This window comes from Pelodiscus sinensis, chromosome 1 (genome assembly GCF_052426305.1).
Source record: "Pelodiscus sinensis isolate ZL-2025 chromosome 1, ASM5242630v1, whole genome shotgun sequence".
NCBI lineage: Eukaryota > Metazoa > Chordata > Testudines > Trionychidae > Pelodiscus > Pelodiscus sinensis.
The window spans coordinates 320625600-320646883 of record NC_143052.1 but is presented as its reverse complement, the minus strand read 5'-3'; the positions used below and the strand labels follow the sequence as shown (position 1 = coordinate 320646883).

General features: G+C 44.2%; 1 protein-coding gene across 2 annotated transcripts in view; it reads left to right on the top strand.

Moving 5' to 3' along the window:
• The window catches only part of CWF19L2 (CWF19 like cell cycle control factor 2), a 173487-nt gene that overhangs the window by 116385 nt on the left and 35818 nt on the right, over positions 1–21284 (top strand). For both annotated transcript variants that reach the window (XM_089775683.1, XM_089775682.1), the window contains 2 exons: positions 13457–13669; positions 21009–21125. In XM_089775683.1, the coding sequence (XP_089631809.1) occupies positions 13457–13669; positions 21009–21125 (330 nt within the window). The remainder of the gene's footprint in view (positions 1–13456; positions 13670–21008; positions 21126–21284) is intronic.

Sequence of the window (21284 nt, the reverse complement as noted above, 5' to 3'; positions counted from 1 at the left end):
GTTTGTTTTTGTAATTTCTTGCAAGGTCACTTTTCAGTATGTCAACAAAAATAGGGATATAATTCATGCAGACCTGGAAGCTGATTTATTGTGTTCATTGAACAAAATACCTCCCAGTAACATCTGTCCTGCCACACTAATATTCTAATGTATATCACTATTTATTACAGCAGATGGGCATTTACTGTATTAGGTTTCTTAGGTGTTTTTGTTCTTTATGGCATTTATATGCCAAACTGATAATGCACAAATCTGCTATGCTTCTGAAGATATAGCAGTGTCAAAACCACTGTACAGTGTATTTTCTATAGTCTTTCTCTTGCCATTTCTATGCATGAAAGCATTAAAATTAATCAAGGTGAAAGTTGCAGTGAATTGTATCAAGAAACAATCTAAATTTAGCATAATAATATTACAGATTAGCATACTGTAGCAGTACAGCATCACATATTCAATATAGAATCAGAGACTGACATGCTTTCTTAGGGTGCCAAGGATTGTAAGCCACTGTGTTATATCCCTCTGCTTCAGTAAAGCTGCAGCATTATTAAAGACTTGAGCATCTCGGTTTGCTCCTTTGCTACTTTTATCATCCACTCAGTTGCGTCCCTAGCAAATGCTTGATTCTGTTTTCTCTCCTACCTTTCAACTTCCCAGCACTTCTTCCACAGTAGAGCAGGGCTGCAGCAGCTCCCTGAACATTTCATTTTTGCTGATTCTTGTGTTCTCTCTAATCTGCTGGAGACGGTCGGCAGTGGTGCGTGAGGTGTACATCAGGGACACATCTGCTGAAGCAGATGCGGAGAATGCAGAGAAGAGGAATTGTTAAATTCAAGCACGTCATTGAAACGTTTCACTTATAAGCACCTTTTACAACATATCAATCATTTCCTCACTGACCCTGGCTAGGCACACAACTTTGCAAGCACCTAAGCATGGTGAGTGCTGTGGGTGTAAGGGGGAAAGTGTTGCAAAACAGAAAATACAGACTTTCAAGACTTGCAGTGCAGCTTTTCTGGGAATTAATTCTAAAATTATCCGTAGTTTTTCCACAGACAGGGATCATTCTAGCAGACATCTCACTGCGGAGGGTAAGCAGGGAAACAAAGGTACAATTACTGCATGGTTGCAGCATCCACCCCTGCTTTCTCTTCATCTTTTATGTGTGCCGCTTTGATCCCTGCACAATTGATTGCAGAACAGTGTGGGACAGTGTCCGAAAATGAGGGAAGGAGCAAACTTCACTGTGATGGAACCTGCAGCAGAGGACTAACAAGTACCTCCAGGAAACTTTCCTGGAGATCTCTGGAGGAATCCCTTTAGATCTCGGTAACCATGAACACCCTCTTCAGCCAGATCAGTTAGTCTCACAGGGCAATGTCCAGCTCACAGAAACACAATCAGCCTCCCACTTTTTTATACCTTACACCCACCACTGCACTCCACAAACCATAGCCACTTATCCAGCTTCTCATCTGCTCACCAGAGCAACTGCTGTGATTGGCTATGTGCGTCAGGAGTGGAAAACAGTTCCTGCCTGCCTGACTCACCAGGCAACCCTGCTGGGAGCTCCACAGCCTCATCTAGCTCCATCTCTTCAACTTTTTTAGGTCTTCTTTTAGCTTCCCATGCCCTCTGAAGTATACACAGGGCTAATGACAATGGAGGGTCACCATAGAGGATATTATCCTGTTTCTTATAGAAGCAGTAGTCTTAGGTGCAGCTATTCTTAGGGTAAGCCTGACTCAGCTCCTTTATATTTGCTTTGCACTGAGAAGTGTCCTGATTATAGCCCTGTACATACAAATTCGAGAAATGTGCCCATAGATATCCCAAATCCTACAGGTCAAGTGCAGTTGGGTCTGCACAGACTCCTCTCCTGTATACTGATCAGATACAACAGCTCTCCAGTGGTCTAAGTAGGAGAGTGTTTTGTGCAATAGCCAGCCTTAATCACCTGGCAAGATGCAGTGAGACCTCTCCATGCTGAGCCAGCAAGCAGGAAGTAGAATTTAACATTCCCAGGGCTTGCAAGGAGGAGGAGCCGGCTAATTCTTTACCTGGCTACAGGGCAGCAGAGTTCAGTCTGCTGAGCAGAACAATCAACCTGGGCATTGTGGGACACTTCCTAGAGGCTGATAAAAATAGGCATGGTGTCTACAATGGCTATTTGTGGTCAGTAATGGGGGAAAAAAAGAAAAGTCTCTTGTAGATTGAAAGTTTGCTGTCACCAAATGCAGATTGGTGTCAAAAGCTTGGTAGCATAGACAAGACCTAAAAATTAACTTAGGGAGCTAAAATCTTTGCCTAAGCAACTTTCTCACTTATGGCTCTTCAGGCAGGAGGACCCTCCCTTCTTATTAGACTTAGAGGGTGTTTATTCCTTTGTCCCCTAAGTGATAGATATAACAAACAGATCCCTTTCTTCCCTTTTATATTCCAGAAAACTTTTGAAAGGTATTCTTTGGAAAGTAAACCCAGATAAAGTTCCTCCTCCCTAGTGCTGTTGAAGCAAAAAAAAAAAACTGCTCCTCTCTGTTTAGGCAGCTAACAAACAGCTTTATTAATTAATAAAGCACAGCATGAGCCAAACATGGTCCCAGCAAAGCCAGGCCCAGTAAAGCTGCTAATACAATCAATCCTAGTATCTTTATACTCTTAGCCAAACAGTCTGACGTCAGGGCATCCAATTACAGAAATCCTCAATTAAATTTGGAAAAACAAAGCCTTATCAACAAGATGGCGGACAGGTATGAGGGAGTACATCTCCTGTCCCAACTAGCCCAATTAACACACATCAATAGCCCATCCTGTAGGCCTCTTCTCACGGGGTGATAGAAAGTTCACTCTGGTCTACATGCTTGAGAGAAAAGCTGAAATGGTTTCTGATATACAAGATGGCTTCTAGCTAAATATGAAAATGGTTTCTACAGCTTCTACAGTGCTTATTCTTGAGGGTGCAGGCACCAAACCCATTCTTCATCTTGTGCTCAGTTTGCTACTTTGCCTTCTTGATTGGCCTGATCACTTTGTTTTCTGTAAATAAAAATGTACTTTCACTGTCCTTGATTTCATAGAATCATAGAATCATAGAATAATAGGACTGGAAGGGACCTCGAGAGGTCATCGAGTCCAGCCCCCCGCCCTCAAGGCAGGATCAAGCTCCGTCTACACCATCCCTGACAGATGTCTATCTAACCTGTTCTTAAATATCTCCAGAGAGGGAGATTCCACCACCTCCCTTGGCAATTTATTCCAATATTTGACCACCCTGACAGTTAGGAATTTTTTCCTAATGTCCAATCTAAACCTCCCCTGCTGCACTTTAAGCCCATTACTCCTTGTCCTGTCCTCAGAAACCAAGAGGAACAAATTTTCGCCTTCCTCCTTGTGACACCCTTTTAGATATTTGAAAACCGCTATCATGTCCCCCCTTAATCTTCTTTTTTCCAAACTAAACAAGCCCAGTTCATGAAGCCTGGCTTCATAGGTCATGTTCTCTAAACCTTTAATCATTCTTGTCGCTCTTCTCTGTACCCTTTCCAATTTCTCCACATCTTTCTTGAAATGTGGCGCCCAGAACTGGACACAGTACTCCAGCTGAGGCCTAACTAGTGCAGAATAGAGCGGCAGAATGACTTCACGAGTTTTGCTTACAACACACCTGTTGATACAACCTAGAATCATATTTGCTTTTTTTGCAACAGCATCACACTGTTGACTCATATTCAACTTGTGGTCCACTATGACCCCTAGATCCCTTTCCGCCATGCTCCTTCCTAGACAGTCGCTTCCCATCTTGTATGTATGGAACTGATTGTTCCTTCCTAAGTGGAGCACTCTGCATTTCTCCTTATTAAACCTCATCCTGTTTACCTCTGACCATTTCTCTAACTTGCTAAGGTCATTTTGAATTATGTCCCTATCCTCCAAAGAAGTTGCAACCCCACCCAGTTTGGTATCATCTGCAAACTTAATAAGAGTACTCTCTATCCCAATATCTACATCATTGATGAAGATATTGAATAGTACGGGTCCCAAAACAGACCCTTGAGGAACTCCACTTGTTATCCCTTTCCAGCAGGATTTAGAACCGTTAACAACAACTCTCTGACTACGGTTATCCAGCCAATTATGCACCCACCTTATCGTGGCCCTATCTAAGTTATATTTGCCTAGTTTATCAATAAGAATATCATGCGAGACCGTATCAAATGCCTTACTAAAGTCTAGGTATATGACATCCACCGCTTCTCCCTTATCCACAAGGCTCGTTATCTTTTCAAAGAAAGCTATCAGATTAGTTTGGCATGACTTGTTCTTCACAAACCCATGCTGGCTATTCCCTATCACTTTATTACTTTCCAAGTGTTTGCATACGATTTCCTTAATTACCTGCTCCATTATCTTCCCTGGGACAGACGTTAAACTGACCGGTCTATAATTTCCTGGGTTGTTCTTATTCCCCTTTTTATAGATGGGCACAATATTTGCCCTTTTCCAGTCTTCTGGAATCTCCCCTGTCTGCCATGATTTTTCAAAGATCATAGCTAAAGGCTCAGATACCTCCTCTATCAGCTCCTTGAGTATCCTGGGATGCATTTCATCAGGACCTGGTGACTTGCTGACATCTAACTTTCCTAAGTGATTTTTAACTTGTTCTTTGTGTATCCTATCTTCTAAACTTACCCTCTCTCTGCTTGTATTCACTACGTTAGGCACACCTCCAGACTTCTCGGTGAAGACCGAAACAAAGAAGTCATTGAGCATCTCCGCCATTTCCAAGTTCCCTGTTACTGCTTCTCCCTCCTCGCTAAGCAGTGGGCCTACCCTGTCCTTGGTCTTCCTCTTGCTTTTAATGTATTTATAAAAGGTCTTCTTGTTTCCCTTTATGCCTGTAGCTAGTTTGATCTCATTTTGTGCCTTTGCCTTTCTAATCTTGCCCCTGCATTCCCGTGTTGCTTGCCTATATTCATCCTTTGTTAGTTGTCCTAGTTTCCATTTTTTATATGACTCCTTTTTTATTTTGAGATCATGCAAGATCTCCTAGGGCAGGCTTGTTTATCATCTATCTTTACAACATTTTAAGTACATATTTCTAGTACGCATACATAATTTTTTTTATATACAACCCTGTTACGGTCTCCCTCCTGGGGAAGGTGGTTCCCCACCATGTGACCCTACCCGATAGTTATTAGTCCTAAGTGTCCATCTACAATTCTTGGGTTGTTCACTCTACGTAGTCCACGACCAACCCCGCGCAGGGAGGGTAGGGAGACCTGGGCCCTCCCTCACTCCAGGTCTCAGCCAAGGACCCTAAGAACAGGGACAAAGGCCTCCTGTTCGGTCGGTGGGGCCATGCCCGCAACTCACCGACCCGCGTGTGATTCCTCCACCCTGTCCTGGGTTCCTTCCTGCCCTCCCACTGGTCTCCAAGGCGCCGCCCCTCTCGGGGGACTCCAGACATTTCCCACCATGGGGGTCCGTCCATTACCCCCTCGCTAGCGCAGTCCAAACCTGATTGTGGGGGTCGTCTCTCCTCTGCCCCGCTCGTTGGAGTCACTGCCCCCTTTCTCTCATTCCCCTCTCTCATTCCGGTGGAGCTGCCCACTTTTCAGAGCCAGAGCCCTTACACTGGGATGTTGGTGCAGGTGCTGTCCCACCAGCTAGCAAGACAGCACAGGGCCTTACCGCGCAGGCACCCACAGTGGCTACAGAGCAATCCCGGTACAACTGCCTGAGCGCCACAGCACCGGTGCAGAGCGCCGCATCCATGTGGGGTGCAAGGGTTTGCTCTTCCCTGGCCTTTGACATCCCGTCACACCCCCACCTCCGTAAGTCGCCTTCTTCTTTTCCTCTCATGTCTTCTTCCTCCCCCACTCTTGAGAAGAAGTCCGTGTTAGTGTGCTTCTTGCCGGGTCAGTGCATTACCTCAAATTTGTATGGCTGCAATGCCAGGTACCACCTCATCACTCATGGATTTACCTCCTTCATTGATTGTAGCCACTTTAACGGGGCATGGTCTGTCACCAATCGAAACAAACTTCCTAGAAGATAGTATCGCAGGGACTCTATCACCCATTTCACCACCAGTGCTTCTTTCTCCACCGTTGCGTGTACCTGCTCCCTAGGAAACAATTTCTGGCTTAGATACAGTATAGGGTGTTCTTCCCCCTTAATCTCCTGTGCCAGAATGGACCCATGTCCTACAGCTGAGGCATCAGTTTGCACAATAAAGTCCTTAGAGAAATTGGGCTGTGCCAGTACTGGTGCCCACATTAAATAGGTTTCTAGTTTCTGAAAAGCCTTCTCCACACTGTCCTGACCATTGTACCCTTTTGGGTTGTGACCCCTTTGTCAAATCTGTGAGGGGGGCTGCAATAGTTGTGAAATTGGGTATAAACCTATGGTAGTACCCGGCTAGGCCCCAAAACTGACGGACCTGTTTTTTGTTGTGGGTGCTTTGTATTCTGCTAGGGCTTGTACCTCACTTATCGGGGGGTCTCAATTTCCCCCTTCCCACTGTGTACCCCAGTATGTAACTTCCCCTGTCCTAAATGGCATTTTGTGGAATTCGCTTTTAAACCTGCCTCCTTTAACAATTGCAGTACAGCCCCAAATGCTGCAAATGCGCCTCCCAGCTGCTGCTATATACCACGATGTCATCAATGTAGGCTGCTGCATACAAACCATGATCGTGAAACACCTGGTCCATTAACCTCTGAAAGGTCTCTGCTGCCACATGTAACCCAAAGGGCATGGTCTTAAACTGGAACAAACCAAAGGGGGTAGAAAAGTCTGTCTTTTCTTTGGAGGCCAGCGTTAAGGGGATTTGCCAGTATCCCTTTAAGTCCAATGTTGATATATATTGGGCCTGCCCCAGCCTCTCCAATAACTCATCTATCTGGGGTATGGGGTAGGCGTCAAAGTGGGAGATTGAGTTAACTTTCCTAAAATCTACATAGAAGTCTGGTTTAGGCACCAGAGCTATCGAGCTTCTCCAATCAGTGCGGGATTCCTCAATCACCTCCAACCATAACATGTCTTGTACTTGTGATCTAACTGCCTCGCACATTTTTGGGGTAACGGGTGCACTGGTTCACATACCTTACACCCTGGGGTGGTGGCAATATGGTGACGCACTTCCATAGTTTGTCCGGGTACCGAGGATAGGACAGTGGAATACGCTTTGGTGACCTTGCGATGTCCGTGCATTGAGCCGGTGTTAGATCTTCTCCCATCTTCACCCTTAGTCCCTACCCATATCCCCCACCCAGGGCCCTCCTTCCATTTCCTCTAACACCAGCGCTATCATCATGGCTTCGCACGGCTTCCACTGTTTTAATAAATTTACATGATAAATCTGTGATCCCTTCCTTTTCCCCACTAAGCGCACCTCATAATCCACATTTCCCACTCTTTGGATTATTTCAAAGGGACCCTGCTACTTTGCCAATAATTTTGACTCCTTTGTGGGTAACAACAGGAGTACTTTGTCCCCTGGTTCAAATTCCCTTAACTTGGCCTCTCTGTTGTAGTAATGGGCCTGTCGATTCTGTGCTTGCAATAAATTTGCCTTTGCAAACTCCCCCAGCCTCTGTAACTTTTCCCTCAACTGTAGGACGTATAATACTGACCCCCGCACCCGGGTCTCCTGGTCTTCCCAGGTTTCCTTGATCAAATCTAAGATCCCCCAAGGCTGCCTGCCAAACAAGAGCTCAAATGGGGAGAATCCTGTTGATGATTGGGGCACCTCCCTCACCACAAACAGTATAGCGGGTAAGAGTTTATCCTACTCATAGGGGTCATCCTCTGTAAACCGTTGGAGCATGTTTTTAAGGGTCCAGTTAAACTGCTCCACTGAACCATCCATTTGTGGATGGTATATGGATGTTTGTAATGTTTTTATGTTCAGCAGCTTACATAGCTCACCCATTAATCGGGAGGAGACGTTGGTTCCCTGATCCATCAAAATCTCCTTAGGGATCCCTACTTGTGCAATAATCTTAACTAACTCGGTGGCAATCATAGGGGCCATAGTGTTTTTTAATGGCATGGCCTCCAGATATCATGTGGCATAGTCTACCAGGACAAGGATATATTGGAAGTTGGTCTTAGAACGTTCCAAAGGTCCAACTAAATCTATCACTACCTGGTTGAAGGGGCCCCTATGACCAGTAAATGTACTAAGGGGGCTTTGGGTCTCGACCACATCTGCGTCCATTGGCACTTGGGACATGATTCGCAGAAATCTTGTACTGCCTTATATACTCCGGGGCAAAAGAACCATTGGATAAGATACTGGAGGGTTTTTTCTCTCCCCATATGGCCGGCCCAAGGGTTAGCGTAAGCTAGCTCTAAAATTTGGTTCCGGTGGCATGCAGGTACCAATAATTGGCGTACTCACCCCCACCCCTCCATTTCCCGGGTTACCCTATATAAGCGATCCTCTTGTACCTTAAAATAAGGACCTTGGACTTTCTGCTCTTGGGGGTCCTCATCCGGCTCCCCTTTTCTGCCCGTTCCCAGGCTTCTGCCAAGGAAGGGTCATCTCTTTGTCCTTGGAAAAAATCTTGGTCTGTAATCCAATCCAGCTCAGCTTCCCCTTTTCAGTTTGTGGGTCAGTCCAGGTCTTCCTTTTGGGTTACCAGGGCATCTTCCAGCGGCTTCCTTTTGGGTTTCTGGGGACCTTGCTGACTTCAAGCTTTCATAACCCACACGAACCCGGGCCAGTCTCATCCCAACAGTACCGGATACGCTAGCTTTGGCACCAGCGCTACCTGGCATACTGTATCCTCCACCTCGTCCAAGATTCATACCCATGCCATTGGGTATGGCTGCGTGTCCCTGTGGACACATTTAACCCACACTGTAGTACCTGCTGGCTCTGGACTCAGGACCAGATCTGCCCGGACCGTGGTTTGTCCACACCCAGCGTTCACTAAGGCCGACAAGTAATCCCTCTATTTTCACTCAAGCAGTTACTTTCGCTCCATTCCGGGGACGAGCCTGATTGGCCATAGGTACCACTTGTCCAGAAGAACAGTTTATAAAGGTACAGTCCCTCCTAAAATGCCCATCTTGCCCACACTTGAAGCAACGGCTTTGATAGGCCCGACCCCACAGCGGGAGGCCGTCTATCTCTCCCGCTCGGGCCGGTCTTTCACCTGGGGTTTCTGTGGGACCCTCTTCCATGGCTTCAGGGGGCCTACGTCCCCTCCCTGTCTCCAGGACTCCCCAGGGTTCTAATTCCGTAAGGCCCTGAGGGCGTTGGGCTCTTCCGGGGACTGTTCATTCTGGCCGGGCTTTGCTACTTTCCTTACTCACCCCTGTCTCCTCAGCCAGGTAGTCTTCCATGAGCGAGACTGCGTCTGCCAGGGTCAGGGGTTGATGCTGGGGCGCAGGTGCTGTCCCGCCAGCCAGGTAGACAGCACAGGGCGCTACCGTGCAGGCACCTGCAGCGGCTGTGGAACAGTCCTGGCATGGCTGCTCGAGCGCCACAGCACCAGTGCAGAGCGTCGTGTCCATGCAGGGTGCAGGGATTTGCCCTTCCCGGGCCTCCAACACCCTGTCTCAAACCCCTACGTACCCCATGCAATGATGTTCATGACCAACATGTCACCAGTTTATGTAAGATACCTTACATCACTGGCTTAACATTCTGACTATACCATGTAGAGTATGCCATTTTCTGGCTGACATGAAGAGATTCTTAGGGTCACAGAGACCTAACAAGAAAGCTCACCTTTCTATTACATTTCTATAAGCCTGTTATCAGAAAAAACAATTGTTTTTATTGGTGGTGGGCTGAAATACTTATTTTCCATGTTATTGTGACTTTTTAAACTTGATCCCACTCTTCTGTTTTTCATCTCTTTCAGAAATCAATTGACTTAGTTTACCTTGGCAAATTCTGAGATAACTGGTAAATCTTCAGTGTTATACAGATTGAACCGCTAAATTCTGGGACTCGCTGGTCCAGCAACATTTGTGGTCCAGTCTGGGCTGGGCTGGCGGTGGGGAGCTCAGCCCCAGTTGGGCTGGCATGGTGGGGAGCACAATGGCAGAGCCAGTGGCCAGGAGTCCCTGTAGGAAACACCTGTAGTGAGGTGGGAAACACCAACTCGGTCGGAGGTGGTGGGATGCAGCCGTGGTTAGGGCTGGCAGCGGGGAGGGCAGCCCCAGCCAGACCTAGAGTCAGTGTGGCCATCAGCTAGACATGCATCCCAGGCCAACGCTGTGGAGGGCACAGCCCTGGTTGTGGCTAGAGGCAGCGGAACTGGCCCCTGTCCAGTGTTCCCTCTAAGATTTTTCCATCCATCAGCAGAATGAGTTTTGTCTTGTGCACCAGTATGAAGGTCATGTCACCCAAGTTATTAACAAATAGAGAGAGAGCGAGTGTGTGTGTGTGTGTGTGTGTGTGTGTGTGTGTGTGTGTGTGTTATGGAAGAAAGAATACTAAAACTAGGGATAATTAACAAGGTGCATGACTTTAAATGTTTATTTAATATGAAGTCAAAAATAAAATTAACACTGCAAAGTGTTCAATATGTTAGATTAGCCTCAAGGCTGCTGTAAATCTGCACTGCAGATAGTGACAGATTGGGCAGTTGGTCCCCGAACTCAGCCATCTGATCCATGTTTGTAGACTCTGCACATATGTTCCATTCCAAAGGCCCCTCCTTGGGATGCATGCATGTATTTGTTAAATGCCATGCACACTTGTAGGTCTAACAAAACCAGCCACCTAGTCACGTTGTCTATGCGTTTGGCCAAGCAAGTGTATAATCAATGTTGTGCAGTTGGGCACACTTTACCAATGCCCTTCTGAGGGGGCTACCCAGCTTCTCCCCCCTCCTCAGTGTCTGAGCTACGTAGTCCTGGACCCCAGAGCCACACGGCTGCGGCCCCAACTCATGGCAACCACCACGTGCTGCAGCCCTAACTCCCAGCAGCCTCTTGCCTGCCCCCCCCCCACGCAGTCTCAGCCCCAACCCCTGGTGTCAACTGCCTGCCCACCATGCAGCCATGGCCCCGGCCCCAACCCTTGGTGGGAGTGGGCTGAACCCCCGGCAGCCTTCCACCCACCTGCCATGTGGCTCTAGCCGCTGGTCCAGCGGGAAGGTGAGTGCTGCTGCCCGACTCTGTGAAGGAGGTGGGCAGGCTTCGAATTTTTTGTGTGCGGCTATGCAGGCGCGCATTTTAGAGGGAACACTGCCCTTGTACAGGGCTGACACGTGGGGGACGCAGCCCCGTCTGGGGCTGGCAGCAGTGGGAAAAGTAGCACGGAGCACAGCCCCAGCCAGGAGCAGAGCCTGACCTCCCCTTTTCTGGAAAACTCCATGATTTGGGACCGCTCAGGTCCCAAGTGTGCTCCTAGATGGGAGAGGTTTGACCTGTAAATCGCTTCTTTTGATCATTTTTCTAGAAAAGCATATTATTGATTGTTAAATCCTTGGAAATGAAGAGAAAAGCACTTTTAATATTAACACTACACCGCATTTTTAAAAATGAATAAAGAAAAGGAAACAGCAATGAAAATTTTTGAGGGAAAGCATATTTAATGTCATTCATAACACATTTTTGCTAATTTTAATTTTAAAATAAGGACATCTTTATGGCACGGAGGGCACCATATGGGAAGATGGAAAGGGATATATCCCACCATTCTGCAGGCGTGACAGACTCAATAGCAAAAGAGTTGCATAGCATTTTAGCATTTTGTAAAAAAAAATCAGAGAATAAAGAAACTCTTGATTTTATCTTTGGTATATATGGAAAAAAAATTCCACAAGAAATTTCTCTGTGCAAAAAAAGGAAAAGAAAGAAATTATTTGCAGAAAGATTATAATTCTAAAGATGTCAATGATATTTTTATATAATATTGTAAATATATTGTCAAAATAAATACAATTAGTTGTATAGATGGTTTAGTGCACATTTTGATTAGTACTAAATGTGGTGAATTTATACAAATTATAGGGATTTGCTGTAAGTTGTTTGAAAAATTTAGGGGAGCATCTATGTGGTTTCTATAGAAACCACACTGAAACCTAGATGCCAGAAACTTTTAGACATCTCCTTGCAGGAAATCTAACACTTTGACAGCTTTGCTTTATGTACTGAGAAGTCAACTAACATTTTATGGTTTATGGCCTAAAGGTATAAGTTTTTAGTTTTTTCCCACTTAACATCAGATAATGTTTGTAATAGTTGCTTGCAAGAAAGAATACAAATTGAGCCTGCAGACAACATTTTTACATAAGTGAACTAAATGCTATGTAATTGGTAAGGAGAATTAGCGCAAGTGTGTATGTGCAAAATATGAATGTTAGAAGTAGATTCATATATTTCAGGAAGGATGACTTTATGGGAACTATTGGTAGTAGAAGAAAGAAGAAAAAGAGAGTATTAATAAAATCTGTTTGAATATATTCTCTCATTCAGCATAAAGAAATTTCATGTGAATAACAAAAACATGTTTTCTATTTGTAGTACAGGCAGTCCCCGGGTTACGTACAAGATAGGGACTGTAGGTTTGTTCTTAAGTTGAATTTGTATGTAAGTCGGAACTGGTACATATTGTAGGGGAAACTCTAGCCAAACATTTCTCCAGAGCTCAGTTTTATTCTCCCACACCTCACTTCCCTCCGTCCTTTATTCTCAAGCTGAGGTGTCTGCTGAGAAAAGCCGCTCCGCGTCTCCCTGGTCTGCTGGGGGGGGGCGGGGGGGGGGCAGAGGGGGCTAGCTTCGCGTCTCCGTGGTCTGCTGGGGGGAAGCAGCTAGTGCGGGGTTGCCTCACCCTGTTTGTAAGTAGGGATCTGATGTAAGTCGGATCCATGTAACCCGGGGACTGCCTGTATTTCAGTGATAAGAATTTTTTTAAAGGTGGCATTTTTTTTTCAGAAACAACATCCATATCGTATTTTGTAGCATGCTGTAAAAGTAGAGAGAAAATACAGTTGGCTAGTGCTAAGTAAAACTGAATGGTATAAGACATTTTTTAAAAATTACAATGAAAATATGTGTAGAGAAAACTGTATACATTTACAGTATTGGACCCTTGTCTCATTTTAAGTACATTTGGGAATCAGAAAATGGATACTAAATAAAACCTTTCAAGAGTCAACATTTTCAAAAGTAGTGGCTGAAGTTGGTATATCAATTTAAATTTAATCTATGTAAATTTAAAGATATCAGACCAGATATTTGCAGCTCCAGAATGAAGTTTATCTTGAGATGCAGTGATATTATATTCCTCTTGCTAAGATCATTCCACTGTATTTTTATTACTTTTATCTAAAAGCCATGCGAAAGCAACCACTGTTGTTGCTAGTCCTCATACCTCACTGGTTAAGTAAAGAATACTAGAGTGTCCTAAATAATTCTAGTTCTTTTCTATTCATCTGTGTGTATGTGTGTATATAGATATATTTTTTTCTTTGTCTCTTTTCAGTTTGCAGGAAAAACTGATAGAGAGTACTACACACTGGATGACATGTTTGTTTCCAAAGCAGCTAAGGGAGAAAGGAGTGGGGAAGAAGGGGAAAGACAAAGAAGAAAAGCAATTTATGAACATCAGCAGCTTGTGGCACGTATGGAGAAATGTCCATATTGTTTTGATAGCTCTGAACTTCCAAAACATCTTATTATTGCAATTGGCATCAAGGTAAGAAAACAGCAATTTGACATGAACATGGAAAGAAATAAAGGAAGGCAGCTGAATGCTAGAATTTCTTTTCATTAAAAATAAAATTGCTTCTTTGGCATGATTTATTGATTTGCATGATATTTTCCTAGCCCTTCTAATTAAACAGAAAGGAAACTTCCTCAAGGGTGAGATAAAAAGATATGAATCTCTCTTGAGTGATAAAATTAATCTTCAGGACTTGATCCACTTCAGATTTACAGATGACTTTGGTATATATGGAAAAACCTCAAGGGCACTGAAACAATGATAAAAGAGTTGAACACAGAGTACAGAGGGTCAACCTATATGCAAAAGACCAGATTGGGTTCAGCATTTATAGATATGGGAACCAGATAACAAATGTGGAAGCTTGGAATGGGAGAAGGAGAAATAATAGGTTGCATATGTAAGACCAAGTCCCTAATATTGTGATGCTCCCAATAACATCAGAACATGTGATCACCCTACAATATATAAGAAGAAGAAAAGTTCTCTTTGGGTAGGAAGGGATTAGAATCAATTAAGAAGTAAAGTATACAATAAAGTATCATTCCAAAAGACAAAACAAGATTGAGTGGAAACTATTCAGAAGACAAAATGGTGTCGCAATAACTACCTTTCGATTGAATTCATCTCCTAAACAAGATTAGGATTAAGAGAACAAGTGCGGTGTAAATTGCACCTTCTCTTTTGTCTCAGTGGGGATTCACATTTAGGAGCTGGTAGTGTTAATAGAGCTAATTGTCGATGTTTCTGCTGGGAGGAAGAACCCCTAATAGGGGTTCTGTAGAAGCTCCCTAGACAGGGCTGGCCTTACTATGAGGTGAACTGAGGCGGCTGCCTTGGATGCCAGACTGTGGGGGGGAAGGGGGGGAGACACCACTAGGACCCAGAGAGTATAAAATTGTGTCTGCTTCTGGTGCATATGTATTCTCTCTGCCCTAGAGTAGAACAGGAAGAAGGCAGAATTGAGACCTTACAAAGTTTTAGCCCAAGCAAGGGAACATGGGAGTGTCATTTGAGCTCCCCGCCTCAGGTGCCAAAATGTTGTGGGCTGGCCCTGTCCTTAGGCAGAGGTTGCCTATGTATTAAATCTGTCCCTCTCTTTGTCTTTGCTGCCAGAGAGATTGCAGACTCTCCATCACTGCCACTTTTCCTTCTCTCCCAGGTATGCACTTATATAGGTTTCCTAATACTGGGGCGCACACCTTGACTGAATATAGTTTCCAGTATAGTACAAACTGTAACAGAGAACAAAATATGAACATTTACCAAGAAAATGTGGCACAGGGGCCAAAAAAAGTAAATTACACAAAGATGTGTGAATGGCATTGAATGGAGAAACATGAAAATAAATAATTACATTTGTATGGATTGTAAAAAAGCACAGATGTTCAATAGGATTCATACCTTCCAAGACAAGAAGGGACAATTGTGATCATCCAGTTTGACCTGCTGTGCAACACAGGCCATAGAAGTTCCCCAAAATAATTCCTTTTGAATAGCAGATATTTTAAAATTTAGGTTTAAAAATTGTTAGTAAGGAGGAATCCAATACAATCTCTCATAAATTGTTCCCGATTAATTACCCTCACTGTTGTATACAATGTAGTCATCACTGTGTTGGTCCCAGAATATTAGAGAAACAAGGTGGTTGAGGAAATATCTTCTATTGGACTTTCCACCTTTTAATTCTGTAATACACCCAATAGGCCAGTGGTCTCCAACCTTTTTAACCACAAGATCACTTTTTCAATTTAAGTGCAATGTAAGATCAAACCCAAATTCCCTTGCCCCACTTTCCCCTTCTTTGAGGCCCTGCCCCTGCTCCATCCCTTCTCTGAGGCCTCACCCTACTCACTCCATCCCCCTTCCTCTCCCATCCTCAGTCACTTTCACCAGGCTGTGGAAGGGGGTTGGAATGCAGGCTCTGGTCTTGGGCGTAGGAGTTTGGAGTGTGGGAGGGGCTCCAAGTTTAGCCCAGTGGATTTAGGTGCAGGGGGACTCACGTCTGGGGTAGGAGGTTGGGTGCAGGAGGAGGTTCAGGGCTGGGACAAGGATTCAGGAAGTTGGCTCTGGCTGGTCAGTATTTAAATGAGATGGCTTCTGGGTAGTGGAGCAGTAGGGTTAAGGCAGGCTTACTCTTGCCCTGGCCCTGCACCACTCCTGAAAGCAGTTGGCATGTACAGCAGTGGCTCTATGTGCCATAAGCTCCCCCTTATCTACAGGCACTGAATCCATAGCTTCTACTGGCTGCGGTTCCCTGTTATTGATCAGTGGGAGCTGCAGGAGTGATTTCTGCAGGAAAGGACAGCACGTGGAGACCCCCTGCTCTGCCTTTCTCAGAAGCTGCAGGGACATGCCAGCCACTTTCAGGAGCAGCAATTATCATAGGGATGAATACTCCAGCCGCGGCAGGTTAGGCATTTTAGAACTCACTCCTCAAAGAATTAAGTGTAATACAGAAATTAAAATTATGAAACGCACAGACCAGTCAAAACCCCAAAATAACTCACTTTACAAGCAGTAAAAGATGTAACAACAACCCCCCACATATGTGTTGGGTTGGGAGATGAGCGTGAAGGACACTGAGTGTTTGTGAGAATGACAGAGATACATACAGTGTGTGAGAGTGACTGAGATTTGCATTGCCAAGCTCCCTCAATCCCCTTCTGTGTGTGTGGAGATAGGGTACGGAAGTGGGGGGAGGAGGGACACCCTGACATAAGCGCCCCCCTTCTCCCTCCCACACTCTGCACAGCAAGCAGGAGGCTCCAATGACAGTGGGGGGAATGCTTTATAGCTTCCAGGCCAAACTAGTCATGATCACCCATCAGAGGCTCCAAGATCTACCAGTAGATCCCAATCTTCTGGTTGGTGACTGCTGCAATAAGCTCTTCAGTCTGCTAACCATAAGTGTGTAACACAATCAAGTAGTTGGAATTTGAAGCTAAACAAACTCTAATAAAAGTTATTACCTCACACACTTTGTCTCTCTTAATATCCTCACTGTTAATTTTAGACTTTATTTCCAGTTTGTTTGTCTAGCTTCAACTTCTAGCCACTGTATAATGTTATACTTTTGTCTGGTAGATTGAAGAGCACATTGGCTGTATTGCAGGAAGAAGAGATGGAATATGAACTAAACTTTGTCAAAATGGAGACCCATGAGAGAATGAGTGTCAAGGTCCAGCAGTATAGATGTTGGGAGAGACTAAAAGCTCTTCCAGTATCTTCTTGGCCATATGCATGATAGGTTCAATTAACCAGCATTACCATCTTTAAAAATAGCATCTATTTTCAAAGCTACAATTTTCCTGATTTTGGAAACTTGAATGAAACACCTTTTAGACTTCATTAAGGCTTCTCGGTCAACTGAAGGGAGCATGTCTCAAGAGAAACTGAACTCATTTGTCCCAATGCTTTACATTCTGCTGGCCCAGAAAGCAAAAGCCCCCGATGAATACATAGATTCCACTAGAGTTATATGCATGTGCCTACTTTATTCTCTCTCCCCCCCTCACACCTTACACACGCATAACTATTTGTTATGTGAGTATATTTCCAAAGACATCTGTAACTGCTGTTCAAAAGGCTATAGTTACATTGCTTTGCAGCTATGCCACATAGATTGAATCAGGTTATCACAGAGCTGCAGTTTTGATTAAATGCATTACCAGTATGTGGTATTGGCTGCCACCTTTTTTATAAGAACTGATGCTGCATTTAGGAAAAGAGGGCTGTGGACTGTACAATGGAACACTTTGCAATAGCAAGTTTTGTATGATATAATTATCTCACAAAATCACTTGTACTGCGTATTGAGAATAGTAGAATGCTAATATCGCTCCATAGATGAGGCTCAAGAGCATTCATTGTAAATTTTATTTTGATCTTTACCCACATTTTAGCATCACCAAAAAACCCCCAAAAAACACAAATTTCACAGGTGCAACTTGTGCTGACCTAGCACAATGGGGTAATATTTGAGCTAAATTAAATACTCCTTTTAGATGTATCCATTCAAAGCCCTTGGGAAATGTACACAATGTACTAATATAAGTTAAAAATGCCATATGTTGATGACTGAACTGGTGTCTAAAATAAATCCCCTCACCAAAATCAAAGTTTTCCTCTTTATATCTTCAAACTTGAAGGGGGGAGGGGACCTAAAAGGATAGCTTAACTTTGTGTAATGGCCTGAAGCTGAGACACACAATTCAAATAGATTGAATTTAAGATGGCAACCACAGTATGTGAATTTTAGTCTGTACCTAAATTTGTTTTATCAAAAAAATTAAATCACTATCTTCATATTTCAAGCTGTAAAGCAAGGGGCCACTGGCCTGCAAAAAAATCAGTCGGGGGACCGCACGCAAGTGAGAAGCGGGGGAAAAAACCCTGACTGAGAAGAAAGAATAAAGGCTCTCCCCACATTCCCCTCGCACACCAGAGCCTGGGGGCCCAACCTAGTAGATTTTGTGCTCCAGCTCTCTGGGAAGCAGCAGGGGGGCTGTAGCACCAGCACAGGCTCCCTAATGCTGAGGGATGGGACTGAGACTCAGGGGTCGGATCCAGGCAAACTAAGGGCCGCATCTGGCCCCTGGGCCTGAGGTTCCCCGCCCCTGCTGTAAAGGAAGAGCAGCATATGCAAAGAGTGGCGAGCAAGCAGGAAATAGGAACAGTTGTTTGGGCAGACTTAATTGCTTGTGTATGTAGCTTTTCAAGTGTATGTAGCTTTTAAAGTGTAACAACATTTGTCAGGCCTTCCATTTTTAGTGTCTAAAAAAATGCTCTTTTTCCCCTCTGAAGTAACTGATGAATGCTTACCACGATAAGGCCGGAGTAACCATTCCTTTTTCTTTAAACCTTGAAATAAGTGTTTAGATATTTGGAAATCTCTGTTTTGGAGACAATCTATATAGGGTTTCAAATTCAGAAATATTTCATGAAGTAGAGATAGAGATAGGAGAAAATATGTGGGTATTTGGCTGCAAAACTGCTGAAATAAGATTCTACCTTCATATTCATGTACATGAGGCAGGATAGGCTAGCCCAGTGTTTAAGTGTCTGATAGGTAATAAAATTGCATTTGCAATTGTAATGTAATTAAAAATAAAATTTAATCAGATCATTCAATCATTGCTTAGAAAGTAAATCGAGACTATTTATTTGTTTGGGGTTGAACACAAACATCCTCTCAAATTTGTATATATCCTCCACCCACTCTCTGTAATGCTTTTAATTTAGGTAGAACCCAGTTTCCAGCCTATTTACTTTACAGAGCCATTTCAAACATGCTAAGAAATCTTAATTCCTCATGAATTCTTTTCGGTTACTTGACTATTCTATAGTCCCCCCGGGTGCCAGCCCCACTCCTGATGAGCCCTCTGCTACTCTGCGCTGCTGCCTTTGTATCAGCGCAGGGTGCTAGGCAGTAGCTGGTCCACAAAGGGAGCCAGTTTAAAAACCAGCTCCCTTTGCAGACTAGCTGCTTGTCGCTCCACAGCAGTGGCAGCAGCGCCTGTCCAAGGTGGCGGGCGGAGGCTGAGCTCCTGGACCCAGTGCGAGGCAGAACTGAGCTGGCTTGTTTGCCTGCTGACTTCTAATACACTTTAAATGCAAAGCCGCAGCGGGGTTAAGTCCCAGACCCAGCATGTTAGCAACCTGGCTCAGTCCCGGCTTGCGCTGAGTCCAGGACCTACTCCTGCCACAGCTCTGCATTAAAGTGTATTAGGAACCAGGCACGCAGCCTGGCTCAGTTCTAGCTACTGCCGGATCGGGAACTCAGCTTTCCCCTGCCAGACAGGAGCTACTGCCACCTTGCACTGCTGCCTGGGATTCAGAGGCAGCAATGCGGAGTGGCAGGGGGCTCCTCACGAGTGGGGTTGGTGTGCACTGGCTGCTGGCCCCACCCCCAGAGACTATAGAATAGTCAAGTAACTGATAAGAATTAATTAAGTTAATTGACTATTCAATAAACTGATATTTAACATCCCTACTCTAGGTCTGATTTCTCTTGGGGAAAACATGTTAGGCTGTGGATCCCTGAAATTGGAGGAGTGCCTACCTCCTTCTGCCCAAACTCCATCAATTATCCAGGGGCTCCCACGCTGTCTTTATTTCACAGAGTTGTAGGATTAAATCCCCAAACCCCATACTCTTCTTTGAAGCCTGGCACAAGTAATAATCAAATACTAATGATTTTACATTATTTAAGGAGCTGTACTTGATCTTAAGTTTTTTATTCTGAGGATCTGCTTGTTTCTTCTGATATTTATAAATCTTATAAAATTACCAAGTTTTTTGACCCACCCTCCAAATTCCACATGCTTCATTCTGAATTATTTTTACTTGATTTAAAATTAATAATAATAAAAAAAAAAGTACTCTTTTTTTTAATGTGCATTTGCAGCTGCAGAAGAGTGAACAGCACAATTTTGATTATATTTGGGGTAATACTTAGTATTGAGAAAATTTGATGACAGCATTTCTACTACTATTATTATTGTTTTAGCAAAGTAAGGGTGTGTCTAGACTACATGCCTCCGTCGACGGAGGCATGTAGATTAGCCAGATCGGCAGAGGGAAATGAAGCCGCGATTAAAATAATCGCGGCTTCATTTAAATTTAAATGGCTGCCCCGCTCTGCCGATCAGCTGTTTGTCGGCAGATCGGGGCAGTCTGGACGCGACGCGCCGACAAAGAAGCCTTTCTTGATCGGCACAGATAAACCTGGTTTCACGAGGCATACCTGTGCCGATCAAGAAAGGCTTCTTTGTCGGCGCGGCGCGTCCAGACTGCCCCAATCTGCCGACAAACAGCTGATCGGCAGAGCGGGGCAGCCATTTAAATTTAAATGAAGCCGCGATTATTTTAATTGCGGCTTCATTTCCGTCTGCTGATCTGGCTAATGCTCCGTCAACGGAGGCATGTAGTCTAGACTACCCTAAATGAGCTCTACAGAGGGACCTGTCTAAGTCACTTAGCATCCTCCATTCCTAATGATGATTTTGGGGTTGAGGTAGTTCAGGCTTTTCAGGATCTATCCCAAAAGAAGCTAAAAGGCTAAGCCATAATGTTCATCAGCTTAACTGACTTGGAAGAAGCCTATTGTTTGTTTAATTTAAATCAGCTTTAATACATTAATATCAAGTTTCTAGCTTTAAACATTGTTAGAAGAGGACAAATGCCTTTATTAGATTAAATTTTAGTAAAATCCTGCATTCCTCAGTTTTAGTTGGATTAAAATGTTTTTATCATTGGCAAATAATGAGTATTTTTATGATTGGGAGTAAAAATGTGTCTTTTTATGTAGGTATATTTATCTTTGCCGAACTATCGGTCCCTCACTGAAGGCCACTGTGTGATAGCCCCTTTTCAGCACTACACTGCTGCCACTCTTCTGGATGAGGACATCTGGGACGAAATCCAGGTCAGCAAAGCACTACTATTTATTACAGCTGTGAAGATAGTTACCACTTTGTAATAATTTGATTCACATTAATATACTTATTGCAAGTGACTGTTGCTTCTGACCCACAGAGGTTTGGGACTTTTGAGATTGCCTGGATTTTCTCTGCTTTCCTTTTCA